The 18,218-nt window shown below is 40.9% G+C and overlaps 1 protein-coding gene across 1 annotated transcript in view; it reads left to right on the top strand.

Annotated features, from left to right (window-relative positions):
* The window catches only part of LOC134621491 (NACHT, LRR and PYD domains-containing protein 12-like), a 328,927-nt gene that overhangs the window by 293,306 nt on the left and 17,403 nt on the right, over positions 1 to 18,218 (top strand). The window contains exon 10 of the mRNA XM_063467956.1: positions 16,713 to 16,886. Within this exon, the coding sequence (XP_063324026.1) occupies positions 16,713 to 16,886 (174 nt within the window). The remainder of the gene's footprint in view (positions 1 to 16,712; positions 16,887 to 18,218) is intronic.

Here is an 18,218-nt window from a genome sequence, read left to right as displayed (position 1 = left end):
CAGACCATCTTCAGAGAAGACAGCTTCTCTTTTTTTCTGTCTGTTAGTATCTGAGTGTAGCAGTCCAAAACCTAAAACTATACTACGATGCACATCTGTGGGCAACAAAACACAAATATGTGACACAAACCACGAGGCAGCTGTGCAATATAAAATAATGGGGCTACATGAGCCTTAAAGTGTTTAGTAAAGCGCTGTGCTGGACTGGTGCTCATGGCCAGAGTTAAGTTACATCAAGTGTAGCAGAGATTTAGATGCATTTCAGCTAATAATGCTTAGATTGATTCACTTAGTTCAATCTATATACCAACGTTCTCCTGTCTAGTATAAAGATTTGATAGTGTGCTGTCAGCGTAAGGGATGGAAATCAGCCAACGTAGCTGTGAAACATCTGTTTCCATCTTGTTGAGTTCAGCTGTTTAAATCAACAAAGAGCAGCAGGTCAGCTAATCACAGCCTGTACTGAAGCTCACATTAGAAATCATTGTGAGCTGTGATTCTGTTCTCCATGCTGAGCCACTACAAAAGGTCTGAGGGTTTCCCCCAACGTCCAAACCCTTTACCATGTAAGCAACAGGAAAGAGTTCTTTTTAAACTTCTCTTTCACTCCTTGTGTCCTATAGAACGGTTTCAAGGAAACAACTAGGATTTACATTAGAACAACATTTTGATTCTCATCTAATTATATTATATTATATTATTAATGTTAAGGTTACAATAGGTTACAATTGTCCTACAATGAGCTACTTTTTACTTTCTTATTTTCAATACATTTCTTTACTTTTTATTAGAGTATTTTTCAACACTAGTATCTGTACTTCTACTTAAATAAGTAATGTGTGTACTTTTACCACCTGTGCTTATAGCTTTGTGTTGTTAAGAGGTGTATTTTCTGGTACAAAGGGCATTCAGCCCCGGTATTTACACTCTCCAACATGGATATGTGAAGAATGTGAAGGAGGAACGGAGAGCTGAACGTCCGAGTGTGTGCCTGTGAACAGCCCGACTGCAAATGCTTGCTGTAATATATGTAGGCTGCTGGGGGATTCCCATGATGCACTGGGTGTTTCTTCTTCACTCACTACGTGTTAATAGACCTCTCTGCGCTGACCTCTCTTCCACAGCATGTCTTTATCCTGTCTTCCTTCTCTCACCCCAACCGGTCGCAGCAGATGGCCGCCCCTCCCTGAGTCTGGGTCTGCCGGAGGTTTCTTCCTGTTAAAAGGGAGTTTTTCCTTCCCACTGTCGCCAAAGTCCTTGCTCATAGGGGGTCATATGATTGTTGGGTTTTGCAATGTATATATTATTGTAGGGCACGGCTATTCAACTAAAATGTTAGTTGGGCCAGATTTTCAAAGCAAGGAATTTATCTGGGCCAGATATTGTTTGCAGCCAGTAAGCAGCTGATTATTTCAAACCAACACAAATGTACTGAAAAACAAGTAATGTTTATCACTTTTAAATCTGGTGAACTCTCACAAATGCACACCTAAAGCTCCATAAAAAATAATAAATGAGCAATAACTGAATAGAGTAGTAGCAGTTCTTTTTTTCTTCACATTTGAAATAAAAAACAAACAAACACTTTGATAATTCCCTTTCGAAATAAAATAAATATTTTGGTGACCCAGACACATCTTACAGTGCATTTAACAGAATTAAAAAAGAAGATCCAATCCTATCAAAGCTATGGGTGCACTAGCCCATAGCAGCAACACATATGAGTACAACATTTACTGATGGAATACAGGTTTGTTTTAAATCAACACCTGTAGGCGTGGCTCGTTAGACATTACACATTATGTTGATATGACATTATTAACGGGAGAAGTGACTTTTTTTTTGAACAAGAGTGGCAACTTTTGGCTCGTAAGATGTCAGTGCAATCTCAAGCGTGTTGCCAGTCAATGAGCAACGAGAGCTGCTTTTTACTGAGTTCATGTGTGAAAAGCTTGATTCACATGTGTACGCTGACCCTAACATGCTGAGGATGACAAATGCTACTTTCTTAACGTTAGGGAACTGTTGTGTATTGACATTAGTCCAAAACTTTGCAGGTCCGTTAGTGCAAAGATCCTGTGCCATGGCTGTGGATGACTGCATGTCAACAAGTTCCAGTATGAACTTCCCCTCGTCAGTGGTAAGGGTGACTTCCTTTGCTCTGACGGATAAGTCGTCTTCTGTTGAAACACTAAACGGGTCTCTGGCAAAACTCATCACCTCTGTGGGTAGAGCAAGTCCATCCAATCAACCAGAAAAGTTCTTTTTCAACCTCGCAATGAAGTCAGTCATCACATCCATGACTTGTGCAGGTGATGATGATTTGCAGAATGTTGGAAAATTGCAGCAACCGGCCTGTGCTCAAGTCAGTCACAAAAAGGTTCAGCTTGACTTGGAATGCACGAATCTGTTCCAAAAGTTCAGTGACAGTTTAGCCTTGTAGTCCCACATTGAGGTCATTAAGGTGTTTGAATGTGTCGCTCAGAAAGCAGACACTGGCCATGTTGTCCATTATGCGATTCAAGTGTGTTTCTGCTTTTTTTGCCTGCTGTTGCAGAAGAAAGTTGAGATGTTCTCTTTGAGATCCCAGAAAAGCTCCAGTGCCCGGCCTTTGGACAGCCACCTGACATCATTGTGCAATAGCAGGTCATGATGCTCAGCAGATGTGTCTGAGAGTAGCATGCAGAATAAGGAGTGCTAAAGCTTGATGTTGAACGAATATAATTAATTGTAGCCATGATGCTGTCCATTGTCGTTTTGAGCTCTGCGCTTAGTTTTGCACACAACACTGTCTGATGCACAATGCAGTGTAAGGTTCTCATCTGAGGTGCACCAGCCAACCAACGCGCTGCCAAACCACTCACTTTTACTGCCATGGATGGAGCCCCATGCATCACAAGCATACAGACACACTTCATATCCAAACCACTGTCCTAAAAAAAAGCTGAAATCTTCTCAAACGTTATTTCTCCAGCTTTGTGTCTCTCTAATGGCAGTAAGCTGAGCAATTTGCGATTTGAATAGGGTTGTTGCAGGGTGTACCTTACAATATAAAGTGCCTAAAAGCAACTGTTGTGATTTGGTGCTGTATAAATAAAATTGAATTGAATTGTTGAAAGTAATATGGTAACAATGGTAGCATTACTGCATGTAGCCCCAGCCAGCACTTGTTAAAGATCATGTTAGTCTATGAAAATATTACGTCCCATGACAATGTTTAGTCTCCATAATGGTGGAGACAAAATATGAGGAGGAAAAATGAGGTAGATGTCTATGTTAATGAATCTCAGACTATCAGATAGTCTGAGATTCATTACCATAGACATCTACCTGGGTGTAAGCAGCCATTAACATTCAGTTTGAACTCACATGTTACAGAACAATAACACAGAAATTGTATTTGAAGGAAAAACACATGAAGCGGAGGACACAACACAGTGAAACACAGGTATTAAGGTGAATGTAGTTCTTGTTTTTGCTGCCATCCACACACATAAGAGCTGTCTCACAAATACTGCACTTAACATGACCTGTAATAACTCTGCCTGTTTGGCTGTTTTTGACCAGCAGGGGGGTTTGTGTACACATGAAGCCTCCACATGTGAACCTCTGTGAGGCAGTTAGGCTGAAGGCTTCAAAGCCTGATGAAACTTTATCTCACCATCACAGGAAGAAACACAAACTCACACACAATGAACACAGTGTTTTCTTTCCAATGTAATCTGATTACTTTTCTGTGAGTATTAGTATTTTTGAGTCTGCTAAATGGCTTTAATAAAATCTCCTGCAGGTAAATTGTGGACGTTCCCTTTGAACACTTTGTGAAACAGTAAAGGGATGAATGTGAGTTGTAATGAGTTTTAGTGTAAATGGCTCTTACAGGTGACTCCAGCCTTTCAAAGTAAGAGTCCCTCAGGGCGACTGTCCAGGCCTCTAAAACCATCCCAGGTAACAAGTTGGTAAGTCCATTTAAAGCTGTAAATGACAGCCATTTATATGAGCTTCTTTGATCAGCACCAGATTGCTGTTGATTTTCAGAATAAAATAATAAATTATTTAGTATGATGGCTGATAATTACCAGTTTGATTATTTCAATCAGAGCTGAATGTGCTCAGAGAAACAGGAAAGAAGACGTGACACCAAATTACTTTAATTCTGTTAGCACAAAGTTAAACAATCACAAACCGTCAGTGTGACGTTACATCAGTTACAGAGTGCTCTTATTGCGAAAGTCTGCCTCGGCTCAGGTGAAGCCCTGGCTTTCCAGGAAGCAGATGAACTATATGGAAGTAAGTGGAGCTTGTTGTTGGTGTGTGTGAAGAAACTGTAAGTTTGCCTTGTTTCCTCCTTTAACAGTTTGTCTTTAGGAACTCTACTGTTTGTTCAGCTCATGTTTGATTTTTTCACACAACAAACTGTGTGTGTTTGTATTAAAGTCAGTGTGTAATGTTTTCCTGGCTAACATCAGCTGTGTGCAGCTTAGTTCCAGCACAAATCTGCCGCTCAATAGTTCACGGTAACGGACTCACAGCTGGACCAACGAGGCCGAGTGTGTCCGCCACCCTGAGCTACATCTGTGTTTGTGTACTTGTAGTTTGTACTTTGTGAGTTCACTCAGAGTCCACAGAGGACGCAGCGTACGTGATGACGTCACAGCCCTTTACTGTCACTGTGATTAATATTTACACAGGAGACACCTGCAGAGCTCTGACGCTAAACTAGCCACACAGCATGCTAACGTCAAGCTAACGCTCAGAGCTCTTACAGACAGGAGTTAAAAAGCTGCTTTTAGTGTGTGATCAGAATCCAGGACTGACAACAGCAGCAGAGTTGATGGATGATGAATTACTGGATGGAAGAAGCTTCTCATTAGCAGTAAATCAGTGTGTGTGCAGTTCTCTGCAAACTCAGCAGGAATAATTAGTGTGAAGCTTTTAACTCTGCTGATCCTCTTTGAATCATGGATTAGCTGAAATGTTTAAAATGTTGTTCACACGTGTTGAACTGACTGAAGCTTCCAGTCACAGTGAATCAGTGTGTGTCAGTGAATGCATCGTGTGTGCTTCATGGCTCCATCTGGTGGACTGCTAGTAGAAGTAGAGCAGCTGATGGCAGCTTCCTCTGCCTCACGCTGCTGTCTGACTGCATTCAGCTGACACTGAGATGAAGCAGGAAAGAAGCAGCTGATATTTGGACAGCACAATGATGGAAAGGAGGATTTCAGTTGATGTGCACATGAATGATTTGTGTTTCCTCTGCAGGTGAAGGTAGAAAGTGTGTGTGAGCTGATGTGAATTGAGCAGCATGGATCAGTGTGAGGACAGAGAGGAGGGAGTCCCTCCCTCTAAAAGCACTCTGTGTGGGGAACATGAAAGCCAGACCAAAGCTCAGAGGTGAGATGACCATCTCTAACTGTCCATGACGCTTCTCCATGTCACAGCTCAGCACTCACATCACTGCTCCATCATTATTCGCAGGAACCCAACTGAACCTCCACCCAGCTGTGTGTCCTTACAGAGTGACGAGTCTAAAGATGCTGAAATTAACTTTAAATCAGTCGTGTGTCCTCCTGCAGAGAGGTAATGTGTGTGTAAATGTTGTTGTGTCTCAGTGTTTGTGAATAAATCCTGCCTCATGTTTAATGTCAGCTCAGCTCTTTTTCACAAACATTTCTATCTTCATATGTGAAGCGGTGTGTGTTGGAGTGTTTCCACAAACACAGCGGTCACAGTGTAAAGAGTGGATGTTGTAGGAGGTGTTTCTGTAGTGAAGAGGCTGAGTGTCTGTAGGACTCCAGCTTCTCCAGCAGGTGTCTCCTTTGTGCTTTGCTTCAAACACAGTGTAGGGAGGAACTTCCACTCAGTGTTTCAGGTGGATGGACGAGGACGAATAGTTTAATGAGCGTGAGACATTTCCATCTGAAACCAGAAGAAAGATGTTAGGAGTTCTTGGGATTTGTGTGAAAATTGTGTGTTTGTGTTTTAGAGCGAGTGATCAGCTTCAGCCTGTGAGTGCAACCCTCAGTGGCCTAAGTTTAAGCTCAGCTGGTACTTGTGTTTGTCTGCTCTGACAGAGGAGAACTAGCTCATTAGATTCAACAGGAACCTGAGAATATCTCCAAGGACTAGAGTTAACCCATCATCAGATAATTATATTGTAAGTGTCATTATAATGATTTCCTTCGTACCAGATTCCTGATTTAGAAACCTCATGTTAAACAGGCTCAAGTATAACTCTTGATAAGGCTAATTTGAGTGGAGGTCTTCTGCTTTTATTTTCTTTATTTGAATTCATATTACATTTTTATACACTCAGCTGATTTTAAACAGTTTTCTAAAGTCTGTAAGCTCTCTTTGTATTCTGTTGACGCTTTGATCAGTTCAATCAGTTTTTATTTTATTTACATTTTAACAGCAGTGTTAGAGTTGAAGTTACATGTCACACTTAGTTCTGCACAATTCTCTTTTAATGATCCTTTGGTGTTTGGGGGTCAGTTCTTATTGTATCATGTCTTATTATTTATTCCTTATTATGCAGTTTGTGATGTTATTCCCATCACAGAAGAAGAAAAAAAATCAATCCTAAGTAAATCTTAATTAATCCAGATCAAACATGTAATCTGCTGTGAAATATAGTAAATTAGTAAAAAGTAGATGTGATAGAAACTGTGACTGTTCACATGATTTCATGTTTAACAGATCAAAGATGGAGAAGCCCTCACCAGTGCAGCTGCTGGAAATGTTGAAGAATTTAGGAGAAGAGGAGCTGAAGCTTTTCCACTTTTACCTGCAGCATGAACCTGGAGCTGACTTCCCTAAAATCTATAAATGCCAGCTGGAGAACGCAGACAGACTGAAAACAGTAGAAGTGATGGTGCAGGTGTATTCAGACCATGTGATGGAGGTGGCAAAGTTGATTTTAGGAAGGCTGACAGGAGGTCAGTAAGAGAAAAAAGAAACATTAAACACTTCTGACACAATCAGAATCAGAAAGGGTTTTATTGCCAAATGGTGAGCAGGTTAACAACATTAGGAAAATGCTGCAGCACTTAGTGCAAAACATACTGTAAGACAAACACTTAAATAAAAATTTAAATTAAAAGTGCTGAGCAGATTGATATATACATGTACACAGGTGATGATCTGTGCAAAAATAGAACAGATGGAGAGAACACAGTATAGGTCATGTGTTTGTGGTGGGAACAGTCATGTGGTTATTGTTCATGAGTCCAACAGCAGAGGGGAAGAAACTGTTCTTATGGTGAAAGGTTTTGGTCCAAATGGACCGGAGCCTCCTGCCTGAGGGGAGCAGGTCGAACAGACTGTGTCCAGGGTGAGAAGGTCAGCTGTGATCCGAGCTGCACGCCTCAGCGTCCTGGAGGTGTACAGGTCCTGCAGAGATGGGAGTCTGCAGCCAATCACGTTCTCAGCAGAGCGCAATGCTGCAGTATCTATTTGTCCCTGGTGGTGGCTCCAGCATAGCACACAGTGATGGAGGAGGTGAGGATGGAGTCGATGATTGCAGCGTAGAATTGCGTCCGTGTTGGCAGGTTGAATTTCTTCATCTGCCTCAGGAAGTATATCCTCTGCTGGGCCTTCTTATGGGGCTGTGTGCTTCCTGAAGTCCACAATAATCTCCACTTTTTTCTGGGCATTCAGCACCAGGTTGTTGTGGCTGCACTAGGACACCAGACGTTCAACCTCCATCCTGTATGCTCATCCCTGTCCGAGATGAGTCCGATAATGGTGGTGTCATCTGCAAACTTAATTAGCTTGACAGACTGGTGGTTGGAGGTGCAGCAGTTGGTGTACAGGGAGGAAAGCAGATAAGAAGGAACAGAGCCCTGAGGGGCGCCAGTGCTGATGGTCCGGGAGTCTGAGACATTCTTCCCCAGCCTCACATGCTGCTTCCTGTATGTCAGGAAGTCAGTGATCCACCAGCTGATGGAATGAGGCACATTCATCTGGGAAAGCTTGTCTTGGAGATGGTCTGGAAGGATGGTGTTGAAGGCAGAGCTGAAGTCGACAAACAGGATGATGGCATAGGATCATGGGGAGTCCAGATGCTGCTGAATGACATGTAGAGTGTTGCGTTTTCAGTTTCACCCCAGTTCTTTTTCATTCCTCAGGCCTTCAGAGACGACACCGGTACTCTTTTCTAGCCACAGCTTTGTGAGTTTAGGAGTTAACCCTGGGTTTGTCATTATTATAACTCACCCTGGTTTGTGATGGCACAAAGCTGGCCCCATAGAAGTGGATATAGGAGGTGACCGTGTCCCTAAACTCATCCAAGCTGTTAGAAGCAGCCAAATATCTGTAGTAAATCCATTGCAGATGCAACAAATACTGGAAGAAAACCAAACTGTTTTAGTCCTGTAGTTAAGAAGGTCTTCTCTGAAGAATATCCAGTGTCCAGACACACAAATTATGCACAAAAACAAGACAGATGTAGCACACTGAAGTACTAGGGCATCCATTCGCAGCGCCATCTTGGATGTGATATTGTCATTACTAATTTTATAAATGTATTTAAGTGTTTTAGTCTGACTTTTTATTTTGTCTTTCCTTCTCAAATAATTAAGTACAAATTTCATAATTACATTTTTTTGAAGACCAATTTATTACTCAAGGTGAACTTTCCTCCAACAGGAAGTCATTCAGCCCAGGCAGCTTCATCACTTTCATCAGAAGGTAAGAATTCCTTAGTTGGTCTCAGGACATGCTGACAAGGCCGTAACACATTAAGCCTGATGTGACTAATCAGAGCTCTGGTTTCTCTGTAACCTCAGCTCTGCAGTACGGCTAAAGTCCGAGCTCTATTGAATGAACACCTGGTTGGTTTAATAGTCTCTTTAGTTCACTAGATTGCTTGATTGTAACAGAGCTTTAGATGACATGTGAGGATGGTTCATATTCAATTGAATTTTATTTATACAGCGCCAAATCCCCAACAACAGTCGCCTCAAGGCGCTTTATATTGTAAGATGGACCCTACAGTAATATATACAGAGAAAAACCTGAAAACTGAAGGCTCTGACTCCCATTCTACTTTTAAATACTCTAGGAACAACAAGTAGGCCTGCACACAAAAACCCTGAATTTTATAGTATTTTTTTATCGGACCAAAGGTTCAATTAAATCTCTGTCCAGTACCTGTGCAACAGATGGTAGTGATGGTAGAACCATCCTATAAAGCAACAGATACAGGTGTATACATAAGCAGAGAACTGGGGATACTCTTCCCTAACTATAACAATATCCATAACAACAACACTCCTCTACACGTGGTTGTATTTGAAGGTGCAATGCTTCGCAGCTAGTACCATCCCCACGCTTGATTTCGAAGTGTCACTGTTATTATTGTCAAAAATCCAACATTTAATACATCAACATTTTATTAAACAGAGCAGGTTTGGTGAAATTCAAAAGTATAACTCATATGCTACACAAACATCTAATGAGATTTAAACAAAAGTTATTAAGATGCAAATAAATGGATATATAAGTTGTTGGCAATGTATAGACATAGTAGACTAATCATCTCATCTACTGTCTTAATTCAGAGACTCTTCAATGGTGTCAACTTAAACTCAAGTCTGTCTTGAAGAATGAGTTCGAGTGCGTGTTTGAGGGGATTGCTAAAGCAGGAAATCCAACCCTTCTGAATCAGATCTACACAGAGCTCTACATCACAGAGGGAGGGACTGCAGAGGTCAATGATGAACATGAGGTCAGACAGATTGAAACAGCATCCAGGAAGCCAGGCAGACCAGAAACAACAATCAGACAAGAAGACATCTTTAAAGCCTCACCTGGAAGAAATAAACCAATCAGAACAGTGCTGACAAAGGGAGTGGCTGGCATTGGGAAAACAGTCTTAACACAGAAATACACCCTGGACTGGGCTGAAGACAAAGCCAACCAGGACATCCAGTTCATATTTCCATTCACTTTCAGAGAGCTGAATGTGCTGAAAGAGGAAAAGTTCAGCTTATTGGAACTTGTTCATCACTTCTTTACTGAAACCAAAGACGCAGGAATCTGCAGCTTTGAAGACTTCCAGGTTGTGTTCATCTTTGATGGTCTGGATGAGTGTCGACTTCCTCTGGACTTCCACAAAACTACAATCCTAACTGACCCTAGGAAGTCCACCTCAGTGGATGTGCTGCTGATAAACCTCATCAGGGGGAAACTGCTTCCCTCTGCTCACCTCTGGATAACCACACGACCTGCAGCAGCCAATCAGATCCCTCCTAACTGTGTTGGCAGAGTGACAGAGATCAGAGGGTTCACTGACCCACAGAAGGAGGAGTATTTCAGGAAGAGATTCAGAGATGAGGATGAGGCCAGCAGGATCATCTCCCACATCAAGACATCACGAAGCCTCCACATCATGTGCCACATCCCAGTCTTCTGCTGGATCACTGCTACAGTTCTGGAGGATGAGCTGAAAACCAGAGAGGGAGGACAGCTGCCCAAGACCCTGACTGAGATGTACATCCACTTCCTGGTGGTTCAGGCCAAAGTGAAGAAGGCCAAGTATGATGGAGGAGCTGAGACAGATCCACACTGGAGTCCAGAGAGCAGGAAGATGATTGAGTCTCTGGGAAAACTGGCTTTTGATCAGCTGCAGAAAGGAAACCTGATCTTCTATGAATCAGACCTGACAGATCGTGGCATCGATATCAGAGCAGCCTCAGTGTACTCAGGAGTGTTCACACAGATCTTTAAAGAGGAGAGAGGACTGTACCAGGACAAGGTGTTCTGCTTCATCCATCTGAGTGTTCAGGAGTTTCTGGCTGCTCTTCATGTCCATCTGACCTTCATCAACTCTGGACACAATCTGCTGAAAGACAAACAAACGACCTCGATGTTGTCTAAATTAATTGGCAAACCAAACCTACAATTTCTCCACCACACTGCTGTGGACAAGGCCTTACAGAGTCCAAATGGACACCTGGACTTGTTCCTCCGCTTCCTCCTGGGTCTTTCACTGCAGACCAATCAGACTCTCCTACGAGGTCTGCTGACACAGACAGGAAGTAGCTCACAGACCAAACAGGAAACAGTTCAGTATATCAAGGAGAAGCTCAGTAAGAATCTTTCTGCAGAGAAAAGCATCAATCTGTTCCACTGTCTCAATGAACTGAATGATTGTTCTCTAGTGGAGGAGATCCAGCAGTACAGGAGTTCAGGAAGCCTCTCCACAGGTAAACTGTCTCCTGCTCAGTGCTCAGCTCTTGTCTTTATCTTACTGTCATCAGAAGAAGATCTGGATGAGTTTGACTTTAAGAAATACTCTTCTTCTGAGGAGGCTCTTCTGAGAATGCTGCCCGTGGTCAAAGCCTCCAACAAAGCTCTGTAAGTTAATATGAGCTCATCTCTTCATTCTTAAAATCATGTGAAATAAATCAGACTTGCTCAGTTCAAAGATCACTTAAAAAAAAAAAAAAAAAAAAAAAAACGTAAAAATTTTGAATTTCAATGATCATCAGTCACTCAGTAAATATATGGTAGTTTTAATGTTTTACTCCAGCAGGACGTGTCAACATTTCTCACACATTTTTGTCTGTAACTCTTGTCAAAGGACAATCCGGACCCAGTCTGAAGTAAGCTCTGATCCTTCAGCTTCTCTGACAGGTTTATTAGCCTCAGGTTGTTCACTTGTCTCTAACTCCAGGAGTTTGGTTCTTTTTTTCTAAAGCATAAACTTCACCTACCACACTTCAACCAACATATTTTTCTCATGTTTGTAATGTAAGGTCTGGTTTGTATCTCACTTTCAGTGCACACTCTCCCTTTTTAAATATAAATCTCTGCTGTGGCTGTCCTGTTTTCATCCAGTATAGTGGGAAAAACTTGGGCTTCATAATTGAAGTTACCACTCAGTTCCTGTTTCTTGTCAGTAACCATATCTAACTGTAAGGCTGCCATAATCAGGGTTCCCACAGAATTACAGTGGGTTCTCTATAGGTAATCTACAGTTTCCTCCCACCCTTCAAAGACATGCGGTTAGGTTAACTGGTTATCTAAACTTCATGCAGGTGTGAGTGAGAGTGGTTGTCTGTCTCTCTGTGGGCCAAGTGGAAGAGACTGGATCGATCTCTGGTTTACCTTTGATATTTCCTGACAGCAAACATTCTCCATGAAGTCTGTTTCAGCTCATCCCCTTTATACACACCTTTTAACAGGAACAGGTTTATTCAGCTAGTGTTTAAAGTCCAGTGTTCCTCACAGTACGCAGGTAATGAGCATAATAATTACTGAACAGAGACGTCCTGCTGTGAACTTCTTTTCTTTGGATCTTAAATTTAAAAATGCATTTGAGAAGAATTTATTTCCAATCATGTTTTTATAAGGTTTACAGTTTTTAAGAATTTCTAAAGCAGAAGGTGGAGGAGATGGAGCTCATGGTGACTGGCTGCTGCACTTCAACATGCTTTATGAAATCATCAAAAGAATCAATCAAAAGAAAGTTTGCCTTTAGGGAGGGCGGGGCTTTAAATGGCAATGAGCCAAAGCAGCTTGTTTTAGACAGAAAATGAAACTAGAGTCTGCACCAAGTCCAGCATGTCATAAATTATTTATAACTACATTTACAGTAATCACACATATTAGAATTTAAAAAGTGACCAACAGACCAAATCTTAGGTCGCACTGGTGCGACCAACTGTTCAAGTAAAAAAACAAAACAAAACAAGACTCTGCAACTCTGAAAGTCTCCGTGTGGTCAACAACAGACACACATTATGCCCCTATCGTGGTCTAAACCAATCAGAGATAGTCAGGGGCGGGACCCTTTCTGATTGGCCGTGGGCCAGTTGAAAGTGCAGGTGGATAGACAGAGTTCAGTAGCTTGAATAAAGCGATATCGATTCATTAAATCCTGAATCGACTTTTAAATTTAAATGTATTTTGCCAGAAACGCCCGAATCTCAGGTCAAAGCTCACAAAACTATTTCAACAACCACCAAACAGCAAATGAGAGCAGGTAAACGGATTCCACACAAAGACGTAAACACAGAGCGCAGACCCGACGCATCAGAATCAGCTTTGTCTTCCTCGGTTTTCTCACCCGACGGCCTGTACACGGACACACCGTCGGGGCTGAAAGCTGACAGCTCACTGATTCTGATGCGTCGGGTCTACGCTGTCTTTACGTCTTTTTTGCACTAGATTCTGAGCTGCAGGTTTTGTCTCTCCAACCAAAATTCACCAAGCCAGCCACAAACTACGCTTCACATTTGATAAACATCGTCATTAATTCCCTCTGACTTTCGCTGTTTTGCTTCCACCACTATAAAAATCACACTTACTGCACAGCTCTCTCTCTCTCTCTCTCTGTACTTCAAGAACAGTTTCCCATCTCAAATCTCTGTTTTCAGCATTATTCATTCGCTTATTACCCATCGGTCTACCGTTGTTTACAGCGCTGTCGGCTGCTGTCTTTTTTTTTTTTTTTTTCACATAAATGACCTCGGACAAGAAAGCTTAATTTCTGCTGTTCAATACTGAAGAAATTTAAACATTTTAAAATTATGCAATATTGCAGAATATTTTTAAGGTTATCTGCTATAAAAAGGCAGGCCAGGAAAATCTCCTTCAAATTTTTCTGTGTTTTATTCTCAGTTACTTTGACACAAAGGCATCTGCTGTGATGCCCACACCTCTGATAAAGTCTCACATGTATCAATACTGATAAATGATCAGAATTATAATATTTCTGACTGTCTGAGGCAAAATTGAATCAAATCGAATCGGGACCTTGTGAATTGGAATCAAATAGATTATAGAAATCAGTGATGATACCCAGCCCTAGTGAATAGCCGAGGCCTGACAGAAGTGGATGTAGCTGTGGGTAATGAGAAAATATAAAAAGAACGATTGATAACTTTTTTTTGTTAAGGCCTTAACCATCTGAAATTCATAGCCAGTGCTCTGACCCGGAGCCATCAATCTTTGAACGCTGAAAAAGCACAGTGTATTCAGAAAACACATTGTATGTCATGATAAAAGTACTGCCCAAGTGTCCCCTCTCCCCACTGCTTTTCAGCAGCAGGCAGCAACAAAAAGGTCATCAGAGGAGGCCAATGTGATGATAAAGTTTAATATTGTCTGCAATATTGCCAAAAAGTGCCAAAGCACGTTAAGTACAAGCACAAGATTGTTAGTTAATCATTTACAAATGAATATTACTACAATATGAAATCAGTATTGTAATACTCACAGGCCTGAGCCAGCAGACACTGAACTTGTGTCAGTAAATCAACCTGCTCTTCACTGATTTCCATTTAGATACACTGGTATAATTGTGTTTCTTCAAATTTGAAGTATTTTTCCTCTTGTACACTTACACTTTTCTATAAAATGTTTTGGTAATATTGCAATATAGTGTACACAGACATATTTGATTGGTTATCTAGGATCAGTATATAAATAGATTTAATTTGAACATGAATATTGTTTGTTTTTTTTTGTTTATTTGTTTGTTCGTTTGTTTTTCAGACTGAGCACCTGTAACCTGTCAGAGGAAGGCTGTGAACGTTTGTTGTCAGTCGTCAGCTCCCAGTCCTCTAGTCTGAGAGACCTGGACCTGAGTACCAACAGCCTGAATGATTCAACAGTAAAGCTTCTGTCTGCTGCAGTGGAGAGTCCACACGCCAAACTGAGTATTCTGAGGTCAGATCAGTTTGTATCCTGTTTAGTTTTGTTTGTTTTTTGTTTTTATCAACTGAGAAAAGAAATTAAACAATTTAACCAGTAAAGGTACACTTTATCCATAACTTCTTGTTGTTTCTTGTCATTTTTAATAATTTCTAAGTTAAAGTGAAGTTTTACTAACCTGCTCAGCATTAAGACAATACGGATTCTTTAAAAAACTGGATTAGTTATTGCACCCTGATTATACTTTACAACAGTCTTTGTTCATGTTTTTATTTTCAGACTCAATGTCTGTGAACTCTCAGAGGAAAACTGTAAAGCTCTGTCCTCAGCTCTCAGCTCTCAGTCCTCTAGTCTGACAGAGCTGGACCTGAGTATCAAAAACCTGCCGGATTCAGGAGTGAAGCTTCTGTCTGCTGGACTACAAAGTTTAAACTGTAAAATGAATACTCTGAGGTCAGGTGAAATGACATTTTTTGTTTTTAGACAATTTTTCCTTTAAAAATAGAAATGCTGGATTCAATATTGTGAAATGCAGTGGCTTGCAAAAGTATTTGGCCCCCTTGAACTTTTCCACATTTTGTCACATTACAGCCACAAACATGAATCTATTTTATTGGAATTCCACGTGAAAGACCAATACAAAGTGGTGTACATGTGAGAAGTGGAACGAAAATCATACATGATTCCAAACATTTTTTACAAACTGAAAGGTTGGGTGTGCGTAATTATTCAGCCCCCTGAGTCAATACTTTGTAGAACCACCTTTTGCTGCAATTACAGCTGCCAGTCTTTTAGGGTATGTCTCTACCAGCTTTGCACATCTAGAGACTGAAATCCTTGCCCATTCTTCTTTGCAAAACAGCTCCAGCTCAGTCAGATTAGATGGACAGTGTTTGTGAACAGCAGTTTTCAGATCTTGCCACAGATTCTCGATTGGATTTAGATCTGGACTTTGACTGGGCCATTCTAACGCATGGATATGTTTTGTTTTAAACCATTTCATTATTGCCCTGGATTTATGTTTAGGGTCGTTGTCCTGCTGGAAGGTGAACCTCCGCCCCAGTCTCAAGTCTTTTGCAGAATCCAAGAGGTTTTCTTCCAAGATTACCCTGTATTTGGCTCCATCCATCTTCCCATCAACTCTGACCAGCTTCCCTGTCCCTGCTGAAGAGAAGCACCCCCAGAGCATGATGCTGCCATCACCATATTTGACAGTGGGGATGGTATGTTCAGAGTGATGTGCAGTGTTAGTTTTCTGCCACACGTAGCGTTTTGCATTTTGGCCAAAAAGTTCCATTTTGGTCTCATCTGACCAGAGCACCTTCTTCCAGATGTTCCACATGTGTCCCCCACATGGCTTGTGGCATGTGGGGGACACAGCGCTCTCCTTGTTCGGCCTGTGAGTTTAGGTGGACGGCCTTGTCTTGGTAGGTTTACAGTTGTGCCATACTCCTTCCATTTCTGAATGATCCCTTGAACAGTGCTCCGTGGGAAGTTCAAGGCTTGGGAAATCTTTTTGTAGCCTAAGCCTGCTTTAAATTTCTCAATAACTTTATTCCTGACCTGTCTGGTGTCTAAATCCAATCGAGAATCTGTGGCAAGATCTGAAAACTGCTGTTCACAAACGCTGTCCATCTAATCTGACTGAGCTGGAGCTGTTTTGCAAAGAAGAATGGGCAAGGATTTCAGTCTCTAGATGTGCAAAGCTGGTAGAGACATACCCTAAAAGACTGGCAGCTGTAATTGCAGCAAAAGGTGGTTCTACAAAGTATTGACTCAGGGGGCTGAATAATTACGCACACCCAACTTTTCAGTTATTTATTTGTAAAAAATGTTTGGAATCATGTATGATTTTCGTTCCACTTCTCACGTGTACACCACTTTGTATTGGTCTTTCACGTGGAATTCCATTAAAATTGATTCATGTTTGTGGCTGTAATGTGACAAAATGTGGAAATGTTCAAGGGGGCCGAATACCTTTGCAAGCCAGTGTATATTAACAACCTTTACATGAGTATTTGTTTTATAGATTGTGTTTTATTTTTCAGACTGAGTGGCTGTAACCTCTCAGAGAGAAGCTGTGAAGCTCTGTCCTCAGTCCTCAGCTCCCAGTCCTCTAGTCTGAGAGAGCTAGACCTGAGTAACTCTGACCTGCAGGATTCAGGAGTGAAGCTTCTGTCTGCTGGACTGAAGAGTTCACAATGTGCAGTGAAAACTCTCAGGTCAGGATTCAAACTTTTCCACAGATGATCATTTAAAATGTGACTTATATTATTGCATAAACAGGTAACTTTTATAGAGCTTTCAAGTGAACTTTTATTTACATTTGTGTGGATTATTAGACTCTTAATTACTTTTAAAAGTTGTTATAGTCATGTTTGTTTGTTTTAAAAAATGCTTCATGCTAATTTAAAGATTTAGGGCTCTTTTGTGTCCATAATTTATAAATTTGATTTCTTAGGAATAAAATTTGGAGGTTATTGGTGATTAGTGATTGGTTCGCTGTTTGTTCTTCATTCACAGTACTTACTTTTAAAGGCTGATTTCTCAAAATGAGATATTTATCTTTTCTTCTGCAACACTTCTGCATCCACCAGATAATCTTACTAGATTCATTCATTACAGTTACTTTTAGAGAATATTATACTCCTAACATAATAAATAGAATCATTTCACTTCTTCTTAAGCGAAAGAAAGGGATGACTGGGTGAGATAAAGTGGCTCATACCAGCAGAGAGAGCGGCACACTGAGCTGCAAATGATCACAGTAGTAATGGCCATAGTTTGATAAAACAGGCAGTCTTACCCAGTAGATAATACAGGGGTCTGGAGCCGATGTGAGGGAGGGGACTCGCCCAGTACTAACTACCTACTACTAACTACCTCATCCAGATGTCTTCCCTACTAACCCTGATAAGAAGTAACCGGAGCAGCCTTACAGGTCAAATCAGTTCCACCTGTTAAAGGTAGCTGCACTATTGATGGTGTCACTTGTTATTTCTGGGATGAGTAGCCTGAACAGCTGCACAAACGAAAGGTTATTTTTATTAGTATTATTATTTTAACCTCCAAAAGCTGTTTGCATAAAGAATATTACTCAGATAATAGGTTTAGCTTTTAGGTTTTATCGTTTCACACAAGGTTTAAAATTGAATGTCTACAATTTAATTGCACTTCACACACAACAGGAGAGCAACTGGGCATCCAGTGGAAGTGTGATGTAAATCAAATTCCTGAATTGGCAGTCATTAGAATCACTGTTATTCAATTTTCTGATTCATTGTAGTGGTTAACTTCAACATATTTATCTTTATTTCTATTCTATTCTAACCCTCAGTATAAGTTATATAAGTTGTGGTAACTGGAACATAATTATGTTTAATATGTCGGGTTGAATTTGATCAGTTTCAGGTGTTTGTGTAGCTGTGCTAACATCAGTCAAACACATAGAAATCATAGTTCTGTCTTTAACAATTACAACATTCTCACCACATTTGTTAACAATTCTCCCAACAAATTTGTTTTTCCTCGTTCTTTTTTGTCCACCTGAGACT

The sequence above is a fragment of the Pelmatolapia mariae genome, linkage group LG3_W (genome assembly GCF_036321145.2).
Source record: "Pelmatolapia mariae isolate MD_Pm_ZW linkage group LG3_W, Pm_UMD_F_2, whole genome shotgun sequence".
NCBI lineage: Eukaryota > Metazoa > Chordata > Actinopteri > Cichliformes > Cichlidae > Pelmatolapia > Pelmatolapia mariae.
The sequence above is the reverse complement of the archived record's forward strand: the minus strand, read 5'-3'. Positions and strand labels throughout refer to the sequence as shown.